Source organism: Pogona vitticeps, chromosome 5 (assembly GCF_051106095.1).
Source record: "Pogona vitticeps strain Pit_001003342236 chromosome 5, PviZW2.1, whole genome shotgun sequence".
NCBI classification, from domain to species: domain Eukaryota; kingdom Metazoa; phylum Chordata; class Lepidosauria; order Squamata; family Agamidae; genus Pogona; species Pogona vitticeps.
Genome location: NC_135787.1, coordinates 65615017 through 65642688, shown reverse-complemented (window position 1 = coordinate 65642688; position 27672 = coordinate 65615017). Strand labels below are relative to the sequence as shown.

The window sequence follows — 27672 nt, the reverse complement described above, 5'->3', positions numbered from 1 at the left end:
TTTAAAAGACCTGGGGGAATTTAAAAATTGTTCATCTCATGCCAAACAAGAAGTCTGTGCTAAGAAGGACTTCCTTAAGAGAGTATTTCAAAGAAGCTGAGAAAGCCCATGTTGTATCACCCCGGCTTTGAGGGCATGTAGTCCTAAGAAAGAATTCAGAGGAAAACCTCAGAACTTGAGCACATAATTGTTGAAGAAGGAAGTAACTGATGAACTAACATTCTTTTGGATATTTAATAACATGAGTTAGTGGAATTGTATTAGTGTTTTCTTTTAACTGCTGTATGGGTGTTTTAATTAATTGTTTGAGCGAATGAAAAATGTAGTCTGTATCTGTACATATTTCAAAGAAATATTTGAAAGCAACAAAGAGTATTTTTTTAAATTTATTTCAGGACCAAAACAATGGAAGTCACTTTCAAAACAGGTGAGCTTCGGGGGTTTTTCCATGCACACATAATTAGAATTTTCTTTTGTACATGTGATTTGAAAGACTCTACCTTTGTGAATTATTTTGTGTGTGATCAGGGGCATTGTGGGGATTTCTGATTCTTTTTCTCTAAAGTGTCTTATTTAGCTCTAGTTGAATGTAATAAATGTATTTATTTATTTATTTTACTGTCCATCTGACCAGTAGTCACTCGCAACAGAATACATGACATAATGTAACAACATTTAAAGTAAAACATAATACTTCATGTCTTATTCCTGATATTATTAAATTAACAATCTTTATAATGTTATAGTGTAATATAGTATAATAGTATAATGTTAAGTACTTGATGAATGTTAAAATTAGGCTATTTGTACCAGAAAAATTAGATTGCACAGATCACTTAAACAAGAAATTAATGTTTTTGAATGCCGTAAGGTATAAATTGACAGTCCTTGGTTCCAATCTCTTCTCAGCCATGCGTGAAATCATTGATGGTGGAGTGTGTACTGTGTTTCAGTATATGGAGTTAACTATGGAGTTGCTGTGAAAGAGTATAAGGTGTTATTTTGCATATCTTATCTTGTATTGCAGAGACCCACTTTTTTAAATTCTAGGTTTCTAGATTGTTGTAACCTGTGTCTTCCAGTGTTTTGTAGCCTGGGAATTAATCTGGCTCTTTTTGCTAGCTCCAAAGCTCCCCCTGCCACCACACACAGTGCAATCCTATTATCTTTATGAGAAGGGACAATGCTTCCACTACCCTACTTTTCTGAAAGTTTATGTGTAAAAAATAGCATTAATTAAACTTCATCTGATTAATTTGTTATATCAGTCAGTTTTTTTTTTTTTAAAGTATATTGTAATGCCTCTGCATATTTCTTCTGAAGTGAGTCCTATTCATGTCATGGAACTTACTTCTGAGTAAATGGTAGCATCACCTGATCATTATTATGTAAATATCATCTTTCCCTCTCACCCTATCTTTTTACAGGAATTGAATCAGATACTTTTAGAAACTCCACCAGTTTGGAAAGGGTCGTCAAAACTTTTTCGGAATCTTAAGGAGAGAGGTACTGAGGAATATTTCTTTCGCAGAATCCTTGCATCATGTTTTGTATTATAAAGTCATGTGTCAAAATCCTGTTGGTTGTGAATGATAGGAAGTGTTGCTATTGCTTTTAATTGAACTGAATGCATCTCTGAATCTCCTTTGAAACAGAATGAAGAATCAAACATCCAGATTTCTTTCAGTAGCTTTTTATGATGAATATAGCTAAGACAATAGTTTAAAGTAAAAATGTTTTTCACATTTCTCAAGCGTCTCATTTGCTGTTTTTGGAACTGATTAAGTGCCTGTAAAAGAGAGATTAAAGACACATCTGCAGTTTGAATGTTACAGAATACCTTTCTGGACCAATGCAGTCTCATATCCTTAATCATGAAGGCTGCTATCTTGAAGAGCACATCTACATAAGGGTTTTAAAAATGTACCAAAATATTGTTCATATGTTTGTTCGTGTGCCCTCAACAGCCATCACTCCACAGGAAGGTTTTCCCAGCACTGCTCCTGGCTTTTCAGTGTGCACCTCCATTTTCCTTCCCTGCTTTGACACTAGAAAAGCACTTTGTTGGGTACAGTTATCATTCAGGTGAAGTATGAGGCAATTGTGACATTTGAGAGTTTGCTTTGGTAGTCATTATGTGAAATGCCTTCTCAATAATGTATATTATATCCATTCTTCAAATTATTAATCATTACCTTCAAGGTTTGATTAACTATTCATTTTTTTTTTCATTCAGATTTGGGAAATTTCAATTCATATGTTTATGAATGGCCAAGTGAGTGTGTGGAGTGGTGAATACCTGCTTGCAGCAGGGTGAGATCCCAGCATGTTTAAAGGAGGCAATAGTAAAACCATAGTTGAAAACATCCTCCTTGCACCTCATGGTATTAGATAATTATCAGCCATTCTCTAATTTTCCATTCTTGGGCAAGGTGTTGGAGCAAGTTGTGCTATCTGAGCTTCAAGGGTTCCTGGATGAAATCTGGATCCATTTCAATCTGACTTAAGGCCTAGTTATGGGACAGTGACTGTTTTCGTTACCTTGGTGGATGACTATGCTGGGAACTGAACAGAGGAATGTGTTCCTGTTGATTCTGGTGGACCTCTCAGTGGGAGAGGTTGTCTGGAGTTTTGAGGTTTGATATCACCAGAATGCAGACTACACCCAACTCTATCTCTCCTTACCATCTAAATCCAAGAAAACTGTTTCAGTTCTAAATTGGTGTCTGGTGTCAGTAATGGACTGGACAAGAGTGAATAAAATAAAATTTAAGTCAGACAAGATAGAGGTGCTCCTGGTTAATTGAAAGGCAGATCAAGAAACAACGATACAGCCTGTGCCAGATGGCATAGCACTCTCTCTGAAAACACAAGTGGGCAACTTGAGGGTGCTCTTGGATTCATGTCTGAGCCTGGATGCCAAGGTTTCAGCGGTAGCCAGGAGTGCCTTTGCAATGTTAAAACTAATGCACTAGCTGTGCCCCTTTCTTGAGAGGTCCGATCTGGCCATGGTGACACATGCCCTAGTTACATCTTGGCTGGATTGCTATAATGCACTCTATATGGGGTTGACTTTGGAAAGTGTTTGGAAACTCCAACTCCAAAATGCCACAGCCAGATTGTTAACGGTGGGGGGGGGGTGGTTACAGATAATATATAACTCCCCTGTTACAGCAGCTCCACTGGTTTCCAACTAGAGGTAGGGGTATTTGTATTCATATATGAATACCCCAGCACAGGTAGGCATATCCACTCACCCCTCTACTGCTGCCATGGGCTTCAAATTCCCTTCCTATTGGTCTGGAGCTCTCGGTCGACTAGCCACTCTTCTACCTAATGGGAAGGCTCGTCATCCCACCTCCTGCCAGGAGTGGCTAGTCGGCGTTGAGCTCCAGAGCAATAGGAAGGGAGTGCGGAGCCTGTGGCAGCAGTGGAAGGGTGAGTGGACAGCCCAGCCCCAGGGAAGCAGACCCTCGCAATGTCCTCCCATGTGGTGGTATTTGTATACGAATACCCCCATCTCTATTTCCAACCCATTTCGGGGCACAATTCAAAGTGCTGGTTTTAACCTACAAAGCCCTAAATGGCTTGGGTCCAAGCTATCTAAAAGACCACATCTCACTTTATGAGCCTGCCTGGGCATTAATATAATCAGGGGAGTCCTTTCTTTCGGTCTCACCACCCTCAAAGGTCTACTTGGTGGGGACACAGGAGAGGGCCTTTTCTGTGGCTGCTCCCAGATTCTAGAACTCCCTCTCACAGGAAGCCAGGCTTTACTGTTCTTCCACAAGGAGGGAAAGCGCCTTCTCTTCAGGCAGGCTTTCCTTTCATGACTGGCTGTTTGAGAGGGTTTTTAAAATGGGTTGTTGTATTTTGTTGTTTTTAAATGTTGTAGTATTGATTTTATTTATCATTTTTAATATAATACTTATTTAATTCTTTTTAAATATTTGTATACATACTGTTTTTAGCTTTTACATATTGTCTTTTTAAAGATAAAGACTGGGTAAAATATTTTAAATAAATAAAATCAATAAATATTTCTATTTCACCCTTTGGGGCCCTGAGAAAGCCACAAAATAGTCCTCTCAAGTTGGAGTACCCACAGAGGTCAAACAGGGATTAAAATCATCACTTTATTATGAACAAGTATTTGTTGCTTTCCAACAAATAAAGTCTAGGTCTGGTTCAGGTGTAACATTTTTGGTTGTCTTAACTTTTATTGAAATTTTGGCAGTTAACTGCAGGCTGCTGCTTCCTTTCTCCTTCCATATTAAGCATGAATCCCTCTTCTGCTCTTATAGATAATCACAGTGCTATGTTTTATTTGTGCTGAGTCCTAATGCTTAGCTTCAAACCATAGTTTAAAACATCTTGTTCCAGGTAATGATTAGCAGCATTACCATCACTGCAGCATTTCTTCTATTTCATTTTCTTCTATGGGAAGAAAATGAGAAAACATACAAGCAGGAGAGCCCACAAATATGTGATTGTGTCTGATGTCTTAATCAAGATTAGAACTGGAAAATGATGTCTGCACTGAGCTTTGAATACCCTTAAAGATATGGTCCAAATGACGCCATGGTTTTCTAACAATATACTATTAAAATAAAAACAAAAATTTTGGGAAACATGGCCTTAAACAGTAGATTCCTGGTCTTTTGTGCTGAATATGGTATCTGTACAGGAATGTATAGCTAAACTAATAGATTTGGCAGTAAATTGCACATAGACTTTAGGTTTGGAATGTCTGTGCTATAGCCCTTCTATAATCTTTCTCCCAGAACATCGAGATCAGTCATCCAGAGCTATCTATCAATGGGATGGATATACTAATACAGACAAAAGGCAGGAATGTGTTTAAGATTTCATAGATAACAGTTTTTTGTCTGCTTGGCAAGTTTTGAGAGAGCTTTTCTTTCCTTTAGTCAGCTATAAAAATGGCATTAAAGAATGAATGAAGATACTTGGATTTAATTTATGGGCAGTACAGTTTACAAGAAACTGTCTTTATCTGGGCTGTTTTCTCTATCCAGAGGAATATCCTTTGGAGACACTTTAAAATAGTGCTTGTGGCATATGGAAGGAATAAGATGAACTAAAATAGGTAGTTATAAGTTAATATATTTATTAGAAAGGTTAATTTCAGTTATGTGACTAAAATTTACAGTAAAATATTAAAATCTTGGAACTGAGGTGTCTTGGGTGAATATGAAAGATTTCTTGTGTGTGTTTGATTTCCTTATTTTGTGGTGGTTGTGGCACAAGGAGAAAAGAAGGAAAGCTCTCTAATATACTCCTGTGTTGTGTATGTCTCTGGTTCATTTGGGAGGGCCTTATGTTAAGCAGTTACTCTAGTAAGTTCAGTAAGTATAAGTTATATAAAGTTTTAATTATGGTTAAATTTGAGTATTAATATTTGACCAGTTCTCTTGTGATGATTTCCTTCTGGGTATTGCAGCCCAGAGTGGAGTGTTATGGGGCTGAACAGTCCAAGCTCCAAAGAGCTAGTTCAGCTGAATGTATAAGGCACTGACATTCTTCAAGACATAGTATGACGCAGACAATTAATAAAAGGGGAAAGTGCTTGGAAAGGAGTTTCATTGGTACAAACTGTTCTCAATACTTACTTGACAACGTAACAAATCTTCAAACTCAACTTATACTATATATTTTCCCCAAGCAATTTAAATAGCAGCAGAGTGCTATGTGTCAGTGTTCCATCAGAAAAAAAATTATGTGTTAAGAATTAAAGCCCATGGTGGTTGTAGGTTTTTCATGCTGTCTGGCCATGTTCTAGAGGGCCAAACAGCCTAAAAAACCTACAACAACCATCGGATCCCAGCCATGAAAGCCTTCAAGAATACAAATTAAAGCCTTGCTTTTGGCAGCTCTCCACAGCTGTACTTTAAAGGCATACGTGATCTTCAAAATGTTCCCTAGTTCTGTCCTAATCATAGTCTCTGAGGCTGATGTTTTTTATATATCTGGAAGTGAGTATCATTGAACTCAGTGAATGTATTTCTGAGTAGCTATGAGTAGGATTTACTGTATGTTACTTGGTGCTGTAGGCTACAGTCTTGTACACAGTAACCCAAGAGCAAATGTCATTAATGGATTATTTATGAGTAAACATGTACAGAAATGAGTTGTCAATTAAAAAAATAGTAATGAACATTATTAAACTAATTTTGTTAACAGTAAAGTATGTTCTGCAAAATATTAGCCCTCATCAAGATGCTGTTTGTAATTATAGGAAATGCAATGTGTGCATATACCTGCTATGCATACAAATGGGAACAGTTACATGGGCACACTATATTGTATACTCTGAGTTTATTGATCTTTCATTTATTACATGTACATAAATTACCACTGTTAGTGGCTAGAATGCTCCATTAATACTGGAGATCCAAGTTCACATCTTTGCTCAAATACTGAAGCCAGTTGTAATGTGCCTTATACCAGGTGCCGGTCCGTGGCCTGAGCCGGACTGGGCCGCGAAGACAGATCTCCCCCCCCCCCCGGAAGCACTCAAGCTGACCCTGGCGGCTGGGCATTCCCCTACTGCTTTGCGCATGTGCCCGAGAGCACGCACACACCCGCGTGCATCTGCGAGGGGCGCCTTCCTCAGAGGCTTAGCTGGTCTGCAGTCCTAAAAATGTTGGGGACCGCTGCCTTATACCCCAGACTGATGTGCAGATAAAATTGTGGGGAGAAAAATATATAAGCCATCCTGAGATTCTTAGGGGAAATTTTGGTAATTATGATGTCTGGCTGGAGAATAAATCACAAATTTGTTGACCTTCTTTTTTCAGGTGTAATTTCATACACAGAATATCTGTTTCTATTATGCATCTTAACAAGTAAGTATTCAAATTACTTCTCAGTCAAATTTATGTCACATACTTCTATATATCTTATCACTTGGGTTGTTAATACAGAAGTCAATATTTTTCTGATTCCTGTTACAAGTTTGTATTTGTTTTCCTCTGGTGAATAATTACTAGAATAATTTTATGATTTAAAAAATATTTATTTAGGTAATTTACATGAGTACTGTGAAAGCTGTACTGCAAAATGTCCTTGGTTAATTAGGTTAAGAGTAGGAACTTTGTTGCCATGTAGCTCAGTTACAACAGTGGACGTGAAACAGCCTTGTTTGTTATAATAACAGAATGAATTTCAGACTGTCTTCTTTATTCCCATATTAAGAGCTGGTCTCAATATGATACAGGCTGTAGTGTGGGCGGCATATAAGTTAAATAAATAATATAAAATAAAAATAAATAAAATAACCACTGAATATATGTGGAGGATTACTTATCTAAAAGATTCCCCCTCTCAAAATCTACCTGCATACTAATACAGTACTTGCACACATTGTTCTGTTCCCTGGAACCTAAAGAAGGATACTCCCTTTGCAATATCTAATATAGATACACCACATGTCTGTAACAGTTTGATACTATTTTATCAGCTATGGCTCCATCATTGGAGTCTTGGGATTTGTAGTTTGATGTGGCTATTTAGAATTGTCTTCTACAACGCTTAGTGCACTCTCCTGAATTACAGCAGAGTATTACGAATTCCTTAGCAAATGCCAGATATGCTTTTAAATTGGAGCCCAGAGTTGAGTGTTGTGTGGCTGAACAGTCCAAGCTCCAAAGAGCTAGTTCAGTTGAATCATTTCTGGATGAGAATTCAGAGGGGCAAGGCCTTAAGTGTGAAAGGCCTAGACCATCATTGAGCCCACAGCTGCTGCTTGTGGAATGAGCAATCTCTAGGAAGTTGGCATGATCATAAAACTAGACAGAATTTCACACTGTTCAGAGCCAGAGTAGAAGAAGAGCTGTAAGGGCACTTCACAGGTGACTTGTCTCCTTCCAGGAATGGGAAGGTATTTGTAACTCATGACATTGTGGGAAGATGGTGCCCATGCTTGTCTCATGCATAACAGACTGCCTGAAAAGGAAAAATTGTATGGATCACCACATCAGTTCCTTGTGCAAATACAAGTTATGGCACAAAATACCCTTCCACCCCTTCTGCATGTTTCTCAGTTTAAAAATAAATTGCATGTTGCTTGTAATGAATAAAAGATGTGGTTCTTCTATATCCACGACTAGTGTCTGCCTCTCTTAATGGTCAGAAAGGCACACTGTGGGATTCTGTAAGCCTTTTATGGAAATTTTGATTTCTCCTGTGAACACCCAAAATTTCATGTGTTCTGCCCTCTAGCCAAATTACCTGACATGAAATGGGATTGATTAAAACAATAAAACTGTTCTAATTAGAATATTGTTTGCAATTTGCCATTCCAAATGGTTTCTGGTGTATCAAAGAAATTTTGGATATGAGAGATGCTAGTTCTGATTTATTGTGGATGATGCTTTATTTTGGGGGGTCTATTGCTCTGTTAAATAGATATCTCCCCCCTACTATCTATTATACTAATTAGTACTTTAATTAATTGTAATAGGAGCAGTTCTCCATGTGGAAGCACTGAATACTGATGGGAATGGGGTAGGAGACAGATTTTTGCAGCAACAGCAATATTCAAATGAGATTGAGTGCTCACTATAGCCTTCTTCACTGAGTTGATGTCATACTTGGTATCAGAGGTACAGATGTAATGAATATTCATTATGTTTCTTGGCCTCAGTGAAAAAGGTTTTCAACACATAAGGATGCCTCTCTTTATATATATATTAAAAAACCTCAGCCCCTGAGGGATTTTTTGCTTTTGTATCAAAGAGGATAGGTATTGCCTTTTTTCCATCAGCAGTAGCATTAGCAAAAAGCATTGTATTTTGCGCACACACAATGTAATTCGTTTTAAAAGCTGTGTTTTGTGAAAAAACTGCTTCTGCAAAAATGCGTAGTTCTCATAATTTCACTCAGAAAGATCAAAAGATTTGAAATATATTGTTGTCATCTGCAAGAATGAAAAAAATGAGTTACACTAGACACAGAAAGAGTTGGAATTCCTTCTGCTGCTAAAATCAGATGTCTTCCCGTTCTTTCTGTGCAATTTTTAAGTCTAGCATTCAAACACAAAACTACTGTTATATCTGATTTGGTCCTTTATGTCAATGTGTAACCTTTAAAATTGTATTTGTCTTTCTCTACTTTTTTAAAAAAAATCTTGGCAGAGCCACATGCTGGTTTTAGAATAGCTTTCAACATGTTTGATACAGACGGAAATGAGATGGTGGACAAAAAAGAGTTCTTGGTGGTACGTATTTTATACATTACCCATTTGCCTGTTTCTGTAGTGTCAGACTAGGTGTGTGAACAAAAAGGTGGGGGGGGGGGGAGATGCCTTATTGTAGAACCATTCAAGAAGAAGTTATGAAATAGTAAAGCAAACACAATTCCTCATTATCTTTCTTAACTATATTATCTGTACATTTTATCCCCTTAGCATATATATCCTATAGCTACTTGTCGCTTGCATACTGTGGTCTTTTCTTGGTCACTTTTTCAGTTACAGTAGGTGGCTCCATATTGTGAAAGAAAGAAAATAGCCACCACTATTTTGGTTCCTTTGCAGCCATATGGCTAGGGGTAACTGTTTGGAGATATGAAGGAGTGGTTCTTTGTCCATTATTGGGCCAGCTGTGCAACTGTTTCAGAATCATGCTAAGGGAGAAATGGAATCATGCTGTTAAATATTATAATGATTTAAAATGAGACACTGCTTTTAACCTGTATTGTCACTATTAATATTTAAAACTCAACAAAAACTAGAGAGAATGAGTTTCAAAAAATGACCTTATTTTAGAAGGTGCCAAGAGCTGCATTCTAGCAGTGGGGAGGATCAAACCCCAAAATGAGCAGATCAGAATCCAAAAAGGGAGGAGGCTCACAACATGTCTTTTTTCAATGGCCAGTATAGAATATTTTTTACATGGTCAGAACCTTCAAAATCTATCAAACATATCCAAGATCGGCCATATTAACCTGAACTGTACTTTTAAAGTTTGCTGAGAAGCAAAATAGACTCAAAGTGAGCACTCATAAAAACCAAATCAGTGTAATCAAATCAGTGGTACTCCTTTTATGTTGATCCATATTAAGACTCATTCCACAATGAATGTGAAACGTCACAAGAACGAGCATACAGCACCCACTTTCCTGACATCAAAATTGTCCAAATTAAGTCTTCAAATGTTGTACAAATTCTTATAAAAATTGTATTTGCTTATGTCATCTATTTGAGGTCAAAGAACAGAAGGATTTTGTTCCCTTGATACAAGAGATGTTGTTTTGTCCTTTTCTGCTTTCAACAGTCAATCCCATTATTTTGTTTCAGACAATGTTCCTATGAAAAGTGCTCTCAGATTAATTCATGCTCACTGCCGTATTCTGCAGTATCCCATAGCACTTCCTCTATACAAAAGGTTCGTTTCCAGAAGATCAAATGAGCTTTATTGATGAGTGCAACCAGATCTTCCTCCCCGTATCTTGTGTAAGGGAAATGAAAGCATGGAGGTTTTTTTAAAGATTGTTTTGCTTTTTCAATTATCTACACCCACCTTACCATTACTTGATGGACTGACCTTAGGTTTTTCATTTATTCAGTTTGAGCTATTTCAAATGTTCAGAAAGTACATACCATACTCCTGGGATTGTGTTTCTTCAGAATGTTGGGGCAGGGGGGTTTGCATGTTTCAAGGTTTACGCATCAAGAATTCTCTGAACTTAGAAAACTCGTATGCCAAGAAGAAGGCCATGCTAGAAAATTTTGGTCCTTAAAATAATAACTTCCTTGTGTCTCATTATCTGTTCATGGATGCATAATGTGAAATGGATTTGCTGGGTTGACAAGACTGTGGTTCATTAAGATGTAGCATATCAATATGGCTTTAGTCATTGGAAATCAGGGTCTAAATCCAAGTGCTAATCTTATAGTAGATCCATTGAATCAATTACAGAATGATAAGTCGCAGGTTATATATGTCTCATAGGCAAGTGTCCAGTTCATGTCAGTATAACAAAAGGTTACACTAGCATAAACGTGCTAAATCTTATGCCTGTCAACAAAGTATTGTGCTGTGAAATCATACAATTAATCATGCATCCTAGGGACAACTAACTGCACAATGTACTGGTAGAAATGCTTCAGGGATAGCTGCCTCAGTGCCGCTACTATGTGTGCAGTCTCAAATTGCTAGGACTTTGACCATTGATTCAATAGGTCTATTTTAGTTGAAACTAGCAACTGGATTTAGGACTTTTTTGTTATTATGTACCATCAGGTCACCTCCAACTTATAGCGACCCTATGAATGAGTGATCTTTGAAATGTCCTGTCCTCAACTGTCCTGCTCAGCTATTGTAAACTCAAGTCTCTGACTTCCTTTAGGGAGTCAGTTCATCTCATATTTCGTCTTCCCCTTTTCCTGCTGCCTTCTACCTTTCCCAGCATTATTAACTTTTTTAGAGAATCCTGCCTTCTCATGGATGTGCCCAAAGTAGGACAGCTTCAGTTTCAACATTTTTGTTTCCAGAGATAGGTCAGGCTTGATTTGATCTAGGACCTGCTTGTTCGTCTTTCTGGCAAACAAGGGTATCAGCAAAGCTCTCCACCTGCACCACATTTCCAGTGAAACAATTTATTTTCCTATCAGCTTTCTTTACTTTCCAGCTATCACACCAATACGTTGTGGTCAGAAATACAAGAGTATAGATGTTCTTGGTCTTAGTCTCTAGTAAATCATCCTTACACTTGCTCATGTTTTCTTATTCCTTCATTGCTATCCTTCCTATTCTCAGTTATCTTTTGATTTCTTGGCTGCAGTCTCCATTTGGATTTATGATTGAACCAAGATATATAAAATCTCTAACTGTTTCAATTTCTTCATTCTCAGCACTAAAGTTTTGTAGTTCTTTGCAGTTGTGATTTTGATCTTCTTAACATTCAACTGCAGTCCTGCATTGGCAGTTTCTTCTTTCACTTTCCCTAACAATCATTTCAAGTCATTGCTGCTTTCTGCCAGCAAGATGGTGACATCTGCATATCTTAAATTATTGATGTTTCTTCCACCAGTTTTCACTCCTCCTTCCTCTGAATCTAGTTTGGCTTTCCTTATGAACTACATACTGATTGAACAGATAAGGGGATAAAATGCATCTTTGTCTAACATCTTTGTCTATAGAAATCCATCCTATCTCTCCATATACTGTCATAACAGTAACTTCCTGTCCATAATATAGGTTGCAAGGTACCCATTATTCCAGCAACATTAGAAGGTATAAAAGGTCAAGTTGGTCGGGGGGGGGAGTGGGTGGCATGCCACGGCGGTGGCGGAACCGGGAGTGGTGGTGGCAGAACCAGAAGTGGCAGCAAAAGGGGGAATCCCAGCACGGAGGTGCCTTGAGACCCCACTCTGCCAGCTCCAGGTGTTCCAGATCCGCCTGCTGAAGCACCAGCACCACGGCTGCAGCCGCCTTCTCAGGTTTGGCTGCATGGGGGGCGGGGAGTAGTGATCCGGCTTGCGTGCCAACAGAAAGGGCTCCACAAGCCACAGGTTCGCCATTGCTGGTCTAGTCCCTGCTTTACAACAAAGTTAATTTAAAATGTTCTAGAGCTGTCTACCATTTAAGGCTTGATTTATGTCATAAATGCAAGAAGGGCAGGATTGATGGAAAGGATATCTGCCTTTTTGGTATTTACACATAACCCCATGGAACTTTGGGACATTTTTGTCAAATGTCCCATACATTGTAACTGCTGTGCTGGAAATGTCTTCCTTGAGAATTTCACCCACTCTCTATTAGCTTTGTATGTAAGAAATAAATATCCTTTGAAAAGAATTTCAGAGGAAGAGAACGTTCAGAAGAATTACCTTGGGTAATATTTAGGATCATTGTGCTTGCCTGGCTTATGAGATGGATGTGAGTTAATATGATTTTTTATTGTACAGTTATTTCTGTACCACACACCTGTATCAGTGACTCTGCAAGTTAGCACTGCTTGTTAGGGCCCAGAGGAACATCATAAGCAGGCCAGCCCTGCCATTAGCCCCAGTGGTACAGTTGCCTGAGCTGGTGGAGTGCTTGGGGCAACCATAGAACCACTTCACTGATGCACTGCCTGCTGCCACTCAAGCTTGAGGATTCTTGCTATTCCATGATATTTCTATATGTCAGCTGCTTCTCAGGTGTCAAGAGGATCTAAAGTGCCTTGAGAAAAAAGCATAAGAATAGAAGCCTCTTTCATAAGGAAATACATTTTCTAAACATTGGATAAGAAAAATAGTGCAGTACTGTACTGGATTCAATGTTTTCCTGGAGCTGTCCTCCCCCAGACCTGCTACAAGGGCTTACAAAGAAATAGCTCTATTATAACTAAAGTAGGACCCTCTTATCTGTGGGATACACATTTTTGGCATCACCTGGCAGGACAAAGTTCCAGACAGAGTAGTCCTAGAACGAGCTGCAATTTTTAGCATGTATACATTACTGAAACAGCGACGTGTACGCTGGCTCGGGGATGTCGTGAGAATGGCTGATGGTCAGATTCCAAAAGATCTCCTGTATGGAGAATTAGTGCAAGGAAATTGCCCGAGAGGGAGACCACAGCTGCAATACAAGGATATCTGCAAGCGGGATCTGAAGGCCTTAGGAATGGACCTCAACAGATGGGAAACGTTGACATCTGAGCGTTCAGCCTAGAGGCAGGTGGTGCAGCATGGGCTCTCCCAGTTTGAAGATACACTTGTTCAGCAGGCCGAGGCAAAGAGGCAGTCCTGAAACCAGCAAAATCAGGGAGCTGGACAGGGGACAGATTGCATTTGTCTTCGGCATGGAAGGAATTGTCACTCTCAAATTGGCCTTCTCAGCCACACTAGACACTGTTCCAAGACCTCACGTTACCATAGTCTCTCGAGCCTGAAGGATGCCTACAAAAAGTATCCATGGATTTCCTTACCCTGTCTGAAAATATAGATATTAAAAATATTACATAAAAAATTAGAAATACAGTATGGATTTTCAATATGTAATTGTCAGAACAGGCCACTAGAGGAAACAGACACTATGCTATATACCATATACTATACGTAAGCTAACCATCCATCATTTCACTGAGTCTCCCAGCAGCTTGAGGCAGCTTCCTCTATGTTCCAGAGCAGCGTTGTTGTAAAATTCAGAGCTGGATTAGCTGATGAGGCAGGAGAAGGGGCACTAACCTAAGCCAGACTGCCTCTCGGAAAAGGTTTCCCACGTTTTGCTCTTCCTACCTTCCAGCCAGCCCTTTTCTCAGTACTTCCAGGCAAACAAGGAAATGCATTCTTAATTGTCACTAAAGAAGAAAACCCGCAGAGTCATTGAGATTGTTTATGTGTGAGGGAGGGAATGAGAGAGAAAGCTTCAGCACATTGAGGAACGAGAGATTCCAAAAGATAAAAATTACAGGTACAGGGAAGTCCTGAATCCAACAGACTGTTAGCTATAATCCGCACTTTTCAGTATCCACAAGGGGGGCTTGGAACCGATCCCCCAAGGGTACAGGGATCCTTCTGTATCTGCTGTGGAGACAAAATGTATCTACAATAATTCCTCAAAAATGTAACACTTGAAGGCCTGGGGAAGTACTGAACCTTTGAAGAATTACAAAAATTGCTGAACAAGTGGAAACTTGTTTTTTTTTTTCCTGGAAAACATTCAGAGATGTTTTCTTTTCTTATTCCCATTAAAACAGAAGGCTGCTTTTCAGAATTTTTTCCACATTTTTTTCACCATATTTTGATGGCTGTCTCCCCAATGCCACAATACCTTACAATGACACTAAGTAAAGGGCTTTGCGGAGAAAGCAAGATGTTAACTAGACTGCCAGTATGGTGGGTGTTGCCATTTACAGTGGTGCCTCACAAGACAAAATTAATCTGTTCTGTGGTTAATGCCGTCTATCGAAAATTTCGTCTTGCAAAGCGTGTTTTCCCATAGGAATGCATTGAAATTGTATTAATGCATTCCTATGGGGGGAGAAAGTCAGAAACCAAAAAAAAGTCAGCAAAAGGTCATTTACCAGGTACAGTAGACTGAGCCCCGCTCCTCACAGTGCCTTTGTAGCCCCAGAACAGCCAGAACAAGAATGCCAAACAGCGGAGAGTTGGCAACCAGCAGGGAGGTGGCAACCATTTTGTGGTCATCTCTGCTCATTCCCCGCCTCTCAGCTGATCGACACTGGGTCTAAGAGGCTTTTTCTGTGCTAGGCGAGCCTCTATATCCTTTGCAATATTGCTTTGCTTTTACCTAGAGGAGAGAGGAGAGCGTTTAAAACAGAAAACGTGTGTAGAAACTCCACTGTATGTATTAAAAGTGAACCACATATTAACAATATAATCTGGCAGAAGTTAGTTTGACCTAAGCTTTGTTGCTTACAGCTTTTGTTGGTTGTATTTGAACACATGGGTGGGTGATCATCTGAATATTTTTTTCTATCTGAATATATTAGGACAAATATAGCTGATTCAGTTGGCTTTTTTTCTTTTTTGCAGTTGCAAGACATATTCAGAAAGAAAAATGAGAAAAAAGAAAGAAGAGGTGATGAAGAGAAACGTGCTATGGTGGTAAATAACCTTGAGAGAAACTTGCAAAAAACTGTAGACTGTGTTTCTGTCTCTGTTTAATTGATATTTGACCTCAAATTTGATATGGGATAAGACCCATAAGCTCACTATAAGATTTAGGGGTAGACACAGAGCTGAAACTTGGGCAGGATGACCTGGGCTTTGATCAGGGTGCCGAAATGTAGGGGGCGAAAAACTTTTCTGCTGGAAGGGCACAAGACAAGTCACTGATAGTTGCTGCCGGAAGGGTGTGAACCTGCTCACCCTGAGCACACATATTGCTTCCAATTGTTCCTCCCTAGTCAGAAAGGAACACGTGTGTTCTGATAAAAGAATAATTGAGTGCCTAATGTTAATAAGTCATTAACTGTTCACTGTAAACTACAAATAGAATTACAGTTGGTGTGTTCTACTGATGGGTGTACTTCTTCAGTAACCTTCTCATTCATTTGGGTTTTTTGATGGAGTGGAGTAGCAGCAGATTGGATAGTTAAGGCTATAACATCTCATCATGCTTTCTCTATATCCTTTGCAAAAAGCTTGACAGTAACCTTTCAAAATAAAGGGAGTTAGCCAACAGTTAGGTTTTTTTGGCTAACTTGATTTCAGTATTATTTAAATTAAAACTATGCATTAACTAGTAGGAATAAGTTAGAATTTAAATTCATTCCAAGTTAAGTTGGAAATTAAAAGCACCTCCAGAAAAAGAAAATGGTAAACCACTGCTGAGTATCCATGATTAACATGATCCACAATAATTGCAGAATCAGTCTTTTCCATAATAATGGATAAATAAAGTAAATTTAATTTGATGTTATATGGGTAGAACTACTAAGTTCATGTTATGGATTGTGACAATGCTATGGATCCAGCCACCATATAGTTATGATTTATGAACAGTTTTCATGTTATCTCCCCCAGAGAAACTAATAAGAGAGAATGTGTTTTTTCCCCTTTGTTAACTTGTTAAATTTAGCTGTTAATAACTGAAACTGTAGTTCTAATCCTCAAACTTGCCACCTTCTGAAAGCTTGAAGCTTCTACTTTGGTCTTTTTTCTCTGTGAACAATCTAGATTGGAAATTGTGGAATGAAAATTCTCACCTATGAGGAGAACCAGCTTTTGGCTGAATATGTCTGATCCTGAAATGTTGTTTCCTGGGGAGAAATTGAGCAGCGCATCAACTAGTTGTGGGGGGGGGGGGTCATTTGTGATTAACACCTTGTAATGTGCAGTACCAAACTCTTTAACAGAGAGGCTTAAATAACAACACCCTTTTGTGTGGGTGGTGCTGGTGTTTTTGTTTTCATTTTGTGAGTGTGTTTGTATTTTGAGCAGTCTGCCCAGAATGATTTGGGGATGTTAGTGAGTTCAAGCAGTTATGTTGTTGTTAACTTTTCTTTGTTTATATGATGGCACTAAACAAATTTCTTTGACATGAAGTTGTTCAGTGAAGAAAAATCTTCTTTTCTCAGCATGGATATCTCTGTGTTCCTGTGTTTTAAAAAGAAGGGCATTCCTCCAAAAGAAATAGCATTGGTATTTTATTCCGTTCCACTAAAACTTCCTTATGGATTGTGAAACCCATTCATATGCTTGGCCCCAGTAAGAGAGATTATTTTTAAAAATGCCATCACTAGATTAATATTGTTTAGAAGCAGTAGATGGTTATCCAGAAAGATATTTTTAAAACTTCATTAAAACTAGGGGCTTTTAGCTTAGGATGTTCTAGGTTATGAGGCATGTTGCATCCCAAATTCTTCAGAGCCAGCAAGGGAAAACAGATAACATTTTTCTCTTTTGTTGGATCTGAATTCTTCAGCAAGGAAGGAAAGAAGGAGACCTCTTGAGGCTCGAAACAGCTTGCTTCTTCTGTTCCAAAAGCCTCTCTTTCCACACCAACTCTAATGGAAAAAGTCCTGAAACTGCTATGGAACCACTATGCCCTGTTGGAAAACTGGTTCACATGTGAATTCTATAGAAGTAGAACTATGCACTGTCTTTTAATATTGCTGAATTTGATTATTATGGTGACAGTAATATGAGTTGACTTTCTGGAATCTATTAAGATTTTAATATTAAAACAATATTAATACACATTATAAAATTTTGTTAATATTTTAATATTGAGCGATATTTAAACATTGTTAAGGCTTTATTAAAAATAAAGTAACTTTAAGTGCAAAGTGCCTTTTGTAGCATTCAATGGGAAGCTTATATGTCTTAATCTATTATTTTCTATTTCTTTTCCCCTTATTTGAAATGGAACTCTTCATTTTTACGGCTGTCAGCGCCTCCAGCTTTATGGATACCACAGTCCTACAAATGCAGTATGTGCTATATTCTGAATATTTTTGCTGTATAAAGCATTGATCTGTTTAATGTAGGCATTTACTAGAAGAAATTGCTTAGTTGCAATATTGTTTTAAAACAAAATATTCAGGAGACGCTACATGCTTGATGATTATCAAATTGAAAATTGAATATCTTTTTTATCTCTTTAAGCAATGTTAGCATTTCAGATCAGGGGTTGGAAGGTTTTTTTTATTCCTCTTTGGACTACAGAATCTTCTAGGCAGTATGACCATAGCATCTCGAGCCGAATTTGCAAGATTGTAACTTTACACACATCTCTGTTGGATTGGCTGGCTTCAGCTGGGAATCACAGTTCAACCTCATCTAAGGCATGCAAAGTACAGCCTTTGTCATGTATGTGTGCCCATGAATGAGGTGGGGGTTCCTGATTGTTGTTTTGTTTAAGTATATCAGTAGATAATTTCATTAATTAATGCATAATTTATTGTTTAGTATTATTTAAAATGCATAAATAAATACGCAATTTAAAGTGGCCCTCTAGCTACTAGTTAACCTGAAAAGTTGTCTACCTAGTTTTGAAGGTGTTGAGGCAGCAGGAAAGATGCAGCCAGAGCACCTTCTGCCCTATTCTTTCACCCATCAGGGCACCAGTTTTACTGTACAGTGATCTGGTAGGAGCACAGGAGGTTAATGGTGGAAGCAGGTGAGAATAGGAGTTGATTTCTTCCCTGAAGTCGGAACCTTCAGAGGAGTGGATAGGATTTTTGGTTAGCAATCTGACAAGCCCAGCTTGCTTGGGTTTCCTTCCTTCCTTCCTTCCTCCCTCCCTCCTCCCTTCCTTCCTCCCTCCCTCCCTCCTCCCTTCCTTCCTTTCCATTGAAATTCAAAAGGCAGTAGTCAGACCCTGTATACAGTGATGGTTCAGGGACATACAGTGGTGCCTCGCTTAGCGATTGCCTCGTTTAACGATGTATTCGCTTAGCGATTAGGTTTTTGGAGCAATTTTGCGCTCCGTTTAGCGATGTTCCCTATGGGGAAATTTCGCATAGCGATGTTCGGGACCTTGCCTCGCTTAGCGATGACAGTTTAGGTCCCCTGTTTCGCTTAACGATGTCTGTTTTTGCTATTTTTAAAGGGTCTTAAAATGTTCAAAAACTGTTTTAAATGCTTAGGATCGTTAGTGCACCTTGTAAAACCTTTGCAAACTTAATTTGGCTTTGTTCTGACTCTTCGTTAATTTTTGGCCAATTTTTTTCTCCCCCATTGGAATGCATTGAACTGTAGGTTTGGTCAAACCTGCAGTTCAGTGCATTCCAATGGGGGAGAAAAAAATTGACCAAAAATTAATGAAGAGTCAGAACAAAGCCAAATTAGGTTTGCAAAGGTTTTACAAGGTGCACTAACGATCCCAAGCATTTAAAACAGTTTTTGAACATTTTAAGACACTTTAAAAATAGTGAAAACGGACATCGCAAAACCATTGGAATGCATTGAATAGGCTTCAATGCATTCCAATGGGGGAAACATCGTTTCGCTTAGCGATGTTTCCTATGACGATTTTCACTTAAGGACAGTAATTCGTTCCCATTGGAACGGATTAACTGGTTTTCAATGCATCTCTATGAGAAAACGTGTTTTGCTTAGCGACGTTTTCCCATAGCGATGTTTTTTTTAACCAATTAAAATTGTTAAGCGAGGCACCACTGTATATGATAATTGTTTGTTATGTGTTGACTTATAGTGCCCTAATAGGGCTTTCAATTAGATATTTAAGGAGTGGTTTTACCAGTTCCACTCACCTAGTGAATTTCCAATCTAGAAGCATTTGGCCTTCACAAAGAGAATTTACACTCTGATGTATTAGTGAAAGTATTTATGAATTGTGTAGGAGTTATACTTCTGCTGTTGGTAGTACGAGTACAGTCATTTTTAATATCAAAGCTTTTGTTATAGTGAAGGCTAAAATTGACTTGGTTATAACATATAACAGATATAGTTGCTCTGTAGGTAGAATAGAAGAACTTCTGTCCTTTCTGTATGGTGTATTCTCTGGATTTTTTCTGGTGCACCCAATGAGCATGCATTGCATGTGTTTTATGAATCGCAGACTGTATTACAGCTAATTGCTGTAATATAGTGTATAATGTTTTGTAGATAAAGCATTAATTATTAAAAATACTAACCAATATAGAATTGAATTGAATGGATAAAATCAAGTTCAAAGAAGAATAAACATTGCTAGAATATTTTAAGTAAATACATTTTTCTCACTCAGAATGACTCCTGAGTAACAGTTGCTACACAGGCATGTTGTGGGATGATGCAGACAGAACTCAAAACTACTTTCCCTGTTTTGTTGATTGTGTTATAGGTGCTTCTAAAAGATATGTTGTATTAGCATAAGCTTTATCTAAATGTTCCTTAGAGATCAGTACGCCATAACCCTCAGAATGTCAGACAGAAAACATGTTTGTAATCATTGCCTGAGTTGAAGGTGAAGGAAACTACGGTATACTACCTGTTATTTTTTTACTCTTTTATTATAACAAAATCAAAAGTTGAATAGTCTACAGAACCAAAACATGAAAAGCTACTTTTAAAAATTATTAGATCCACCTCCAAAGCAACAATGTCAACTAGTTAGTTACTGTTACAGTTTGTCAAAAATAACTATTTGCTTTCCCTTTTTCCAAAAATAACTAGAATAATTACCTATATTACATTTTTTAAAAAATCTGAACATTGCAAGCCTATGGCCTGTGGCAACATACACATTCTCTTCTATCCACCTTGTTGTCTCAATAGCCACACCAGATCACACAGCAGGAACATGAAAGCTCATACAGAGCAGCCATTGAACCATGAGATACTTCTCCTTTTCAGTTTAGTGCCCCTAATAATTATATGAGTAAATAAATAAAGTTACTTCATAAACAAAGGAAAGCTATCTGTTGTCAAGTTACAATTGTAATGTAGTTTTGTTATTGAGGAAAGGAACTAATTGCAAGTAACTAGTTATTCATAATCTGTTACTTCCAACCTCTGTATATAATTATTTAGAGGGTGGACCTCTTGTTAATGGCTTTCATTGAGGGGCAGCCATGAGGGCCATGAAATGAGGAGATTTTTTCATTTCTGAAAATCACCTACAAAGGTATAGAGAATTAGGAATTTTTAATTTCTGAAAAACTGCCACATCTGTGGAGTAAGCTAGGCCAACAGGATTTCATCCTGTCAAGGAAGACAAAGATATAGTAGTATCTTTAAAATGTGTCCAAACACATTTTCACATCTGCTTCTACTTTAGTAAAGTAGGGCCACCATATCTGCCTGTATCTGCAGCCTGAAAAAATAAAATCAATCAATCAGTCCATCCATCAATCAATCCATCCATCAATCCCAGGAATACATGTTCCCAGGTTGTATTACCAGGACTGGATGGAACCAAATGGAACCAGAGACTATGCTATATACAGGTGATTTAATGGAAATGCACTCATGGCCTGACATCTCCAAGGGAAGCAGCTTTGGGTGAAATGGAGGAGGGGAAGGCAGTAGTTGCTGGTTTCAGAGCCTCCCTTGTGAACAGGAAAGCGGGAAACCCAGTCTTTTTATAAGAGTGGGCCAGGACTCCCTCTCTCAACCATGCACGGACACCAAAATAACTGAAAATAAATGCTTTGCTTATCTGCTATTTCCAGCATCTATGGGAGGGCTTGGAGCTGATCCCCCCTCCCAAATATCACAGTCTTACTGTACTCCATTCAAAACTACATGTTGTTCAATTTGCAGAACTATACTTTTTGTAGTCCTCTTTGCAGTCTATCTTTCTTGCAAGTCTTGCAACTCATGGTGATTAAGGAAGTGCGTCCTGGGGCATTTCTGCTTTGAAAATGGAAATGTGTAGAGATGGGCGTGAACCACCGGTTCAGCAATTCATGCTGGTTCACTGAATGACCAAACAGGTGTTCTGTACTTTGACACCCCACAAACTCCACTGGGCGCCCATTCAGAGGCAGCACCCAGAGCAGGTGGAGCAGGGAAGCCAGAGTGCTGCTTCCGAATGGACACCTGCCAGAGGGAGAGGGGCACTGAACCACAGAACATGTGTTTGGCCATCCACGGAACCAGCATGAACCACTGAACTGCCAGTTCCTGCCCATCTCTAGTTCTATGCAATATGTTGCACATTTTTGCAAAATCATAATCTTAAACTGTATGTTGTGATTTTTGAAGAATAGTATATAACAGTGTGTAAGCTGCTGTTGGTGATTTCTTTGATCTTTTTTCCCCTTCCCAAAAATCTGTGCATCTTGGAAATTCTACAGGTGCTAAAAACAGAAGGAGAAGACCTTGTTCCAAGAAGCTATTGGGATACTCTGAGGCGTAGCACAAGCCAGGCACTCTTTTCGGACCTTGCAGAGGTAGAATAAAACCTCTGTATGGCTGGTCCAAAAACTGACATTTACTTATCTTCTCCATGTTACTTTTATTGTTTTGTTTCCCTCCATTGTAAATATTATATGTTTTAACTCTTTCCCCCCCTCTTGATTTGGGAGTATTTCTGTTCCTTTGTTATTGTTTGGCACATTGGTTTATTAACCATTTCAATCAAATTTGGAAGTACTATTTTTTAAGAAACTAGAATTTTAGAGTATTAGAAGTGAAATAGATTTGTGTTTTAAAAATATTTTCATAGTCACACCTAGTCTTCTCCCATGTCTGTAGTTAAACCTTTCCATTTGAAGGGTCTGGACTGATTCAGTGCATTCCATTTAATGAAACACTGGATACTAAAGCTTTTTGTTTGAGTTAAAGAAGCACCCCTGCCTAGTAATACACATTTTAAATTTGAAAGGTGTCCACTTGTGATCACTGAAGCACAGCCAGTTCTAGTAGACCTGTACAAGAAGCAATCTGAATGAGGCAGTTCTTCTCACTGTTGTATGAAGAACTAACTGTATTACCAAAATTCTCCCTTGCATGTAACTACTGAAAGCACAGAGCATCTAGAGCAGGTTGAAAACATATTTCACACAAGCTCTGAATCTAACCTGGTGATTGATTGAAACAATACTTGGTGGATCAGCAGACCTCCCAGACAGACGAAAGCTAACTTTCATATTTATGTGAAATTCCACACAAAGACATAGAAATATTTAGACTTGTTTCTTTCTTAATTAAAGGAATGAATATATTAATAAACACTGTCTTGAGCCTACAGGAATTATAGGAGATGCCATTTTATCTGACAAATCAGATTTTAGCATTTTATAAACCATGTACACCCAACCAGTAGGCTGGCTCCTACCCAAAATATGAATTTGAACAGTGATATTTGTGTCTGTTGTAGGATATATAAATCAGTTGGCACATTCAGTTTTTATGTAGGGCTGTTTCAGTTTTTTTGCAACAATATTGATTCACACAAATATTTTAGTGTGTTCACAGATGTATTACTTGATAGGTGCTGAACATCAGTCTTCATGAGACCATTGCATAATCCCTGCATCATGTATTCAGACTGCAGACCACCTTGCAAGCATAAACAACATAAATGTGCCCACATAGCCCTGTTCTTAAAATCCAGCAACTTTGCTTCCTCTGGCTTCTCCTGGAGTAAAGGAGAAGGACATGGATAGCTGGGTGATAAAGGCCTTTAAAATACAAACATGCAGGTGCAAATCAAGAGACCCAAACACACATTTAAAGGATTGAATCATTCTTGTCGAATAGTGGCCAAATAGAAGCAACTTCTGTTGTTGGAGGATTAAGGCTGAAAAGTCAGATACCCAGAAATAAGGGGAGGTTTTTTTTTATTTCTGGTTATTTAATGAGCAACTGATCATATAACGAGTAGTGTACTCCCACCCCATACCTGTGATGATAAGAGATAAATGCTTTCTGCATGATGGTAAGAGCTGCTCAGTAATGATACTGCATTGAGACCGATGCAGCTTAACACCATCTGTGTGTTATTTCAGGACCAAAGCAGTACTGAAGCTATCAAAGAAGCATGGCTATTAGTGTTAAGTGATATCAGAATGCTTTCCCACATTCACAAAAAGGAGCTGTTAGCATTTTTATGAGCTTTCCCAAGGGCATGAGCATGTGATTTAATTTTAATTGAGGTAGGTGATATCTGTTTCTTGCTTGTAGATTAGCAAGAATCTCTGAATTTACCTTCACTTTGTAGAACATGATTCAAAAGTCCTGTATCCTAACAAAAACAAGTGACACTGTCCTGCAGTTTTAAATTAATTAGAACAGAGCAGGATGTTATATTATTTAAAGTTTAGTTTGCATCTGAACTGCATTTTTAGTTTTAATGTTAGCCAAATGGGTTTAAAGAATAAAGGGAGGAGAAGGAAAGAAAATAATTTAAAGGATAAATGGGGGGAAATGGGGGAAACAGAGGAAGCTGCTGCCACCATCTGCCACCCTGGCCAATGGAAGCCTGGTAAAGCAGTCCACCCCAGATTCCTATTGAATCAAATTGCAGAAGTTTGCACCGCATGCAGTTAATATTCAGATATCCAGCTCTGCTTTGATTAAAAGGGGTGTTTGCTTGATGGTGCTATATAAGATTTCCAGTTTCTGGCTTTGATAAAAACATGATTGGAATTAGTACCTTTGCAAAATGTTCTCTGTTATTCATATTCAACAGTGTACTGGAAAAGCCACCCAATAGATTCATCCAAATAGACTTCTCTGCTTGCTAATGATAGGGAAAATCTGGATATTTTTGAAAAATTACATGAATTCAGCTATAAATGTTTCTCAGCAACCCACAAAAATTTTAGATCAAAGAAATTGCTGTAGTCACCTGGGTTGACCTGGAGAATGTAAGTCTTAGCATGCACCAGACATCTGCCTTGTAAATTGAATTTGCACCACTCCAGGAATGTGCCTAACTGCAATTCAGAGGTTTTGGGAACTATTGCTGTAATGGGAATCTGTCAGTTTTATTTCTCTGAATCAAGTGCAGTCCTGCTGCATGGTCTTTGGGGTCCTGACTATTTCAGATATCTTCCTTAGGTTAAGTTTGCATTTTCTAAGGGGAAAAGATATCATAATCAAAGAAATATGTTTGTGGAGGGCATTGCACTGATTGCTGTTTGTCCAAAAATAGAAACAGTCCCTGTTCCTTTATAACACTGTAAGCATACACCACTTTAGAATTTAGTAACAGATATGTGCAACTTGTTTGTGAGCTATACAAAACCAAAAGTCAACTAGTTAGATTACATATTAAGTAACAGCATAGTACAATTTATTTTAAATGCTATAAAAATTAAAATACCTCAATGTGTACACTTACATTCTTTCCTGTAAAGCAGTTTCTTATAATTCCACTCTTCCTCTGTTCATACTTGAGGTTTTAACTCATAGGAGGTGGAATCTTTGACTTTTTTGCATGGACAAATTTTTGCAGAGAGAACAGCACAATGTCAAAAACAAAATGCACTAACATCTTGAGGTAGGCTTCCATAATTTTATTTTCCCCAATGAAGTATTTCCTTTAACTTTTTGCCATTAAGGAAACTAGCAGAGAGAAAACTACAGTGCAATGATCTTTTAAATTTCCATCATAATAATTTTAGAATTTACAAACTTATTTTAGTTACCTTATTTCATTTGCCAATTTCTCCCAGCCCCCTCTTTTTAAAATCATCTTCGGTATATCATGTAGGCATGTTGTATGTTTGAGCTGAAGCATGATTTAACTTGACTTGCATATTATATACCTAATATATTACTAATTGCTTTTGCAAATAAACAGTTTTGATTAATATTAATTTGATGCATGAATTCACTCAGTCTTAAAATCACCTCTGATTTTTAAGCAGAATGCATTGATAAAATGTTTTCAGTCTTTGTTTTGTCATTATAACTATTACAACTTCCAAAGTTTTATGTCAACTGGTGATGTATTTTTAAGCGTGCAGATGATATCACCAATTTACTGTCTGACACTACTCTGCTGATACATTTTTTTGGAAAGAAAGGAAAGGCTGAGCTTAACTTTGAAGACTTCTATAGGTGAGCACTTCTTTTGTGCCTTGGTTATATGTAAGGCTTTCATATATGACATTAAAAATAATGCATGCTTTGATTATTATCTGTATGTGTACATGGTTTCTTTGTTTGTTTGTTTGTTTGGGATATACTTTTCTGACCTAAAAAAAGCTGTCTTGGATTATTTGTTTTGAATAGCTGAAAAACATATTTTTTGCACACCATCGAAACAAAACAAAGAAAAAACTCATAACTTTATTCTGCTTTCATCTCAAGTTTCCAAAATATGCAGATGATTATGACAGTGCAAAGGGTAGTCTCAGGCCTTTGTTCCAGATGAGAATTTACTCCAGTCTGTACTGCTTAGGGAAGAAGGAAAGAGGACTATAATGTAACATTATCCATTACAAATTTTATATGGTATGATTTTGCTTAAAATATTTCAAGCTTACAGTTTGTAAGGGAAAAACCACGTAGATAGTACATCCTGTTTTACATGTACGCAGATACAAAACTCTTTTGCCAAGCAGTTATTGATCTGGATAATATTACAGTTGAACTGCTGCTAATACTCTGTATCTGAATTAGTATTTAATTGATGTTGTTCCACAATGTTACAAGTACAGTGCTAATTGTTTATTAGAATTTAAATGTATGAGATTTTTTTTACATCTCATAAATGGGTTCCTAAATCTGTCATTAATATTTGTATAATTTAGGTTTATGGATAACCTCCAAACTGAAGTTCTTGAAATAGAATTCCTTTCCTACTCTAATGGGATGAACACAATCAGTGAAGAAGACTTTGCTCATATACTGTTAAGATATACAAATGTGGAAAATACATCAAGCTATCTGGAGAATGTGCGCTCTAGCATGCCAGAAGAGCAAGTAAGCTTTCAAACAAGGATCTGAACATCAACAAAATTAGCATAGAATGTGGTTATTTTTATGTAAATGTCAATTATTCCACTCTAAATTTGTTCACCAACAATTATGCATAAGTACAACAGTAGCTACTGAGCATCTGGCTTTCAGAAAAAAAGGAAAATGCAATTCATGCACAGGACATTCTGGATAGATTATGAGTCCACAGATTGAAAGGTGATAGTCAATAGTTCAGGACCAGTGGTATCTCACATAAGATGGATTTAACCTTCAGTGCTGTACCACAGGGTACAATGGGTAACCAGAACTTTTATCTGCTGAAGCACTGCACCATGATTAAAATGTATACCCTTTCTTCTTCCTAGCCTAATGTTCCATAAAGTATCCAGTTTGTCTGTTTAATATAGGTTGTTACAACTAAGGCTTTGATTTGCACACTGGATATTTAGAGAATTCCAGTGCCACATGATTACTACAGTAGTATCCATCTGCCCATCTATGTCCTTTGGATTATTTTGTAATTTGCAAAATTAGATACAGTATTTAAAATAGTTTTCCTGAGTAAGATAGACTGTAATACACAATTCTAACCTCTTAATACACAACCTATACAGTATAAGAAAATATCAAAGAACTACATGATAGTACATCAGGCAAAACCCAAAGACAATCTTTGAAAAAAAGAAAAAAACTGTGTGCTCCTTAAAGTCTAGGTGTTACATTTCAATATGGTCACAAAAGTTCACATTAAATTAGAATATTTAGTCTTTAAGGTACTACAAGATTTTTGTCTTTTTTATTTTTTATACGTTTTTCTTTGGGTTTTGCCTCATATGCTAGCACAGACTAACACAGTTTCCCTCTTCTAA

General features: G+C 37.8%; 1 protein-coding gene across 5 annotated transcripts in view; it reads left to right on the top strand.

Annotated features, from left to right (window-relative positions):
- Positions 1 to 27672, top strand: part of MICU3 (mitochondrial calcium uptake 3) — a 79485-nt gene that overhangs the window by 31060 nt on the left and 20753 nt on the right. For 3 of the 5 annotated variants that reach the window (XR_012087652.2, XM_020789638.3, XM_073001317.2), the window contains exons 3-11: positions 396 to 427; positions 1428 to 1506; positions 6819 to 6866; positions 9156 to 9238; positions 15509 to 15580; positions 17872 to 17910; positions 22225 to 22320; positions 25839 to 25939; positions 26635 to 26806. Coding sequence is in view for 3 of the 5 variants with exons in the window: in XM_020789638.3 (XP_020645297.3) it covers positions 396 to 427; positions 1428 to 1506; positions 6819 to 6866; positions 9156 to 9238; positions 15509 to 15580; positions 17872 to 17910; positions 22225 to 22320; positions 25839 to 25939; positions 26635 to 26806 (722 nt within the window). In the remaining 2 variants the exon portion in view is untranslated. The remainder of the gene's footprint in view (positions 1 to 395; positions 428 to 1427; positions 1507 to 6818; positions 6867 to 9155; positions 9239 to 15508; positions 15581 to 17871; positions 17911 to 22224; positions 22321 to 25838; positions 25940 to 26634; positions 26807 to 27672) is intronic. The other 2 variants (XR_013545817.1, XM_073001316.2) reach the window with 1 other exon arrangement.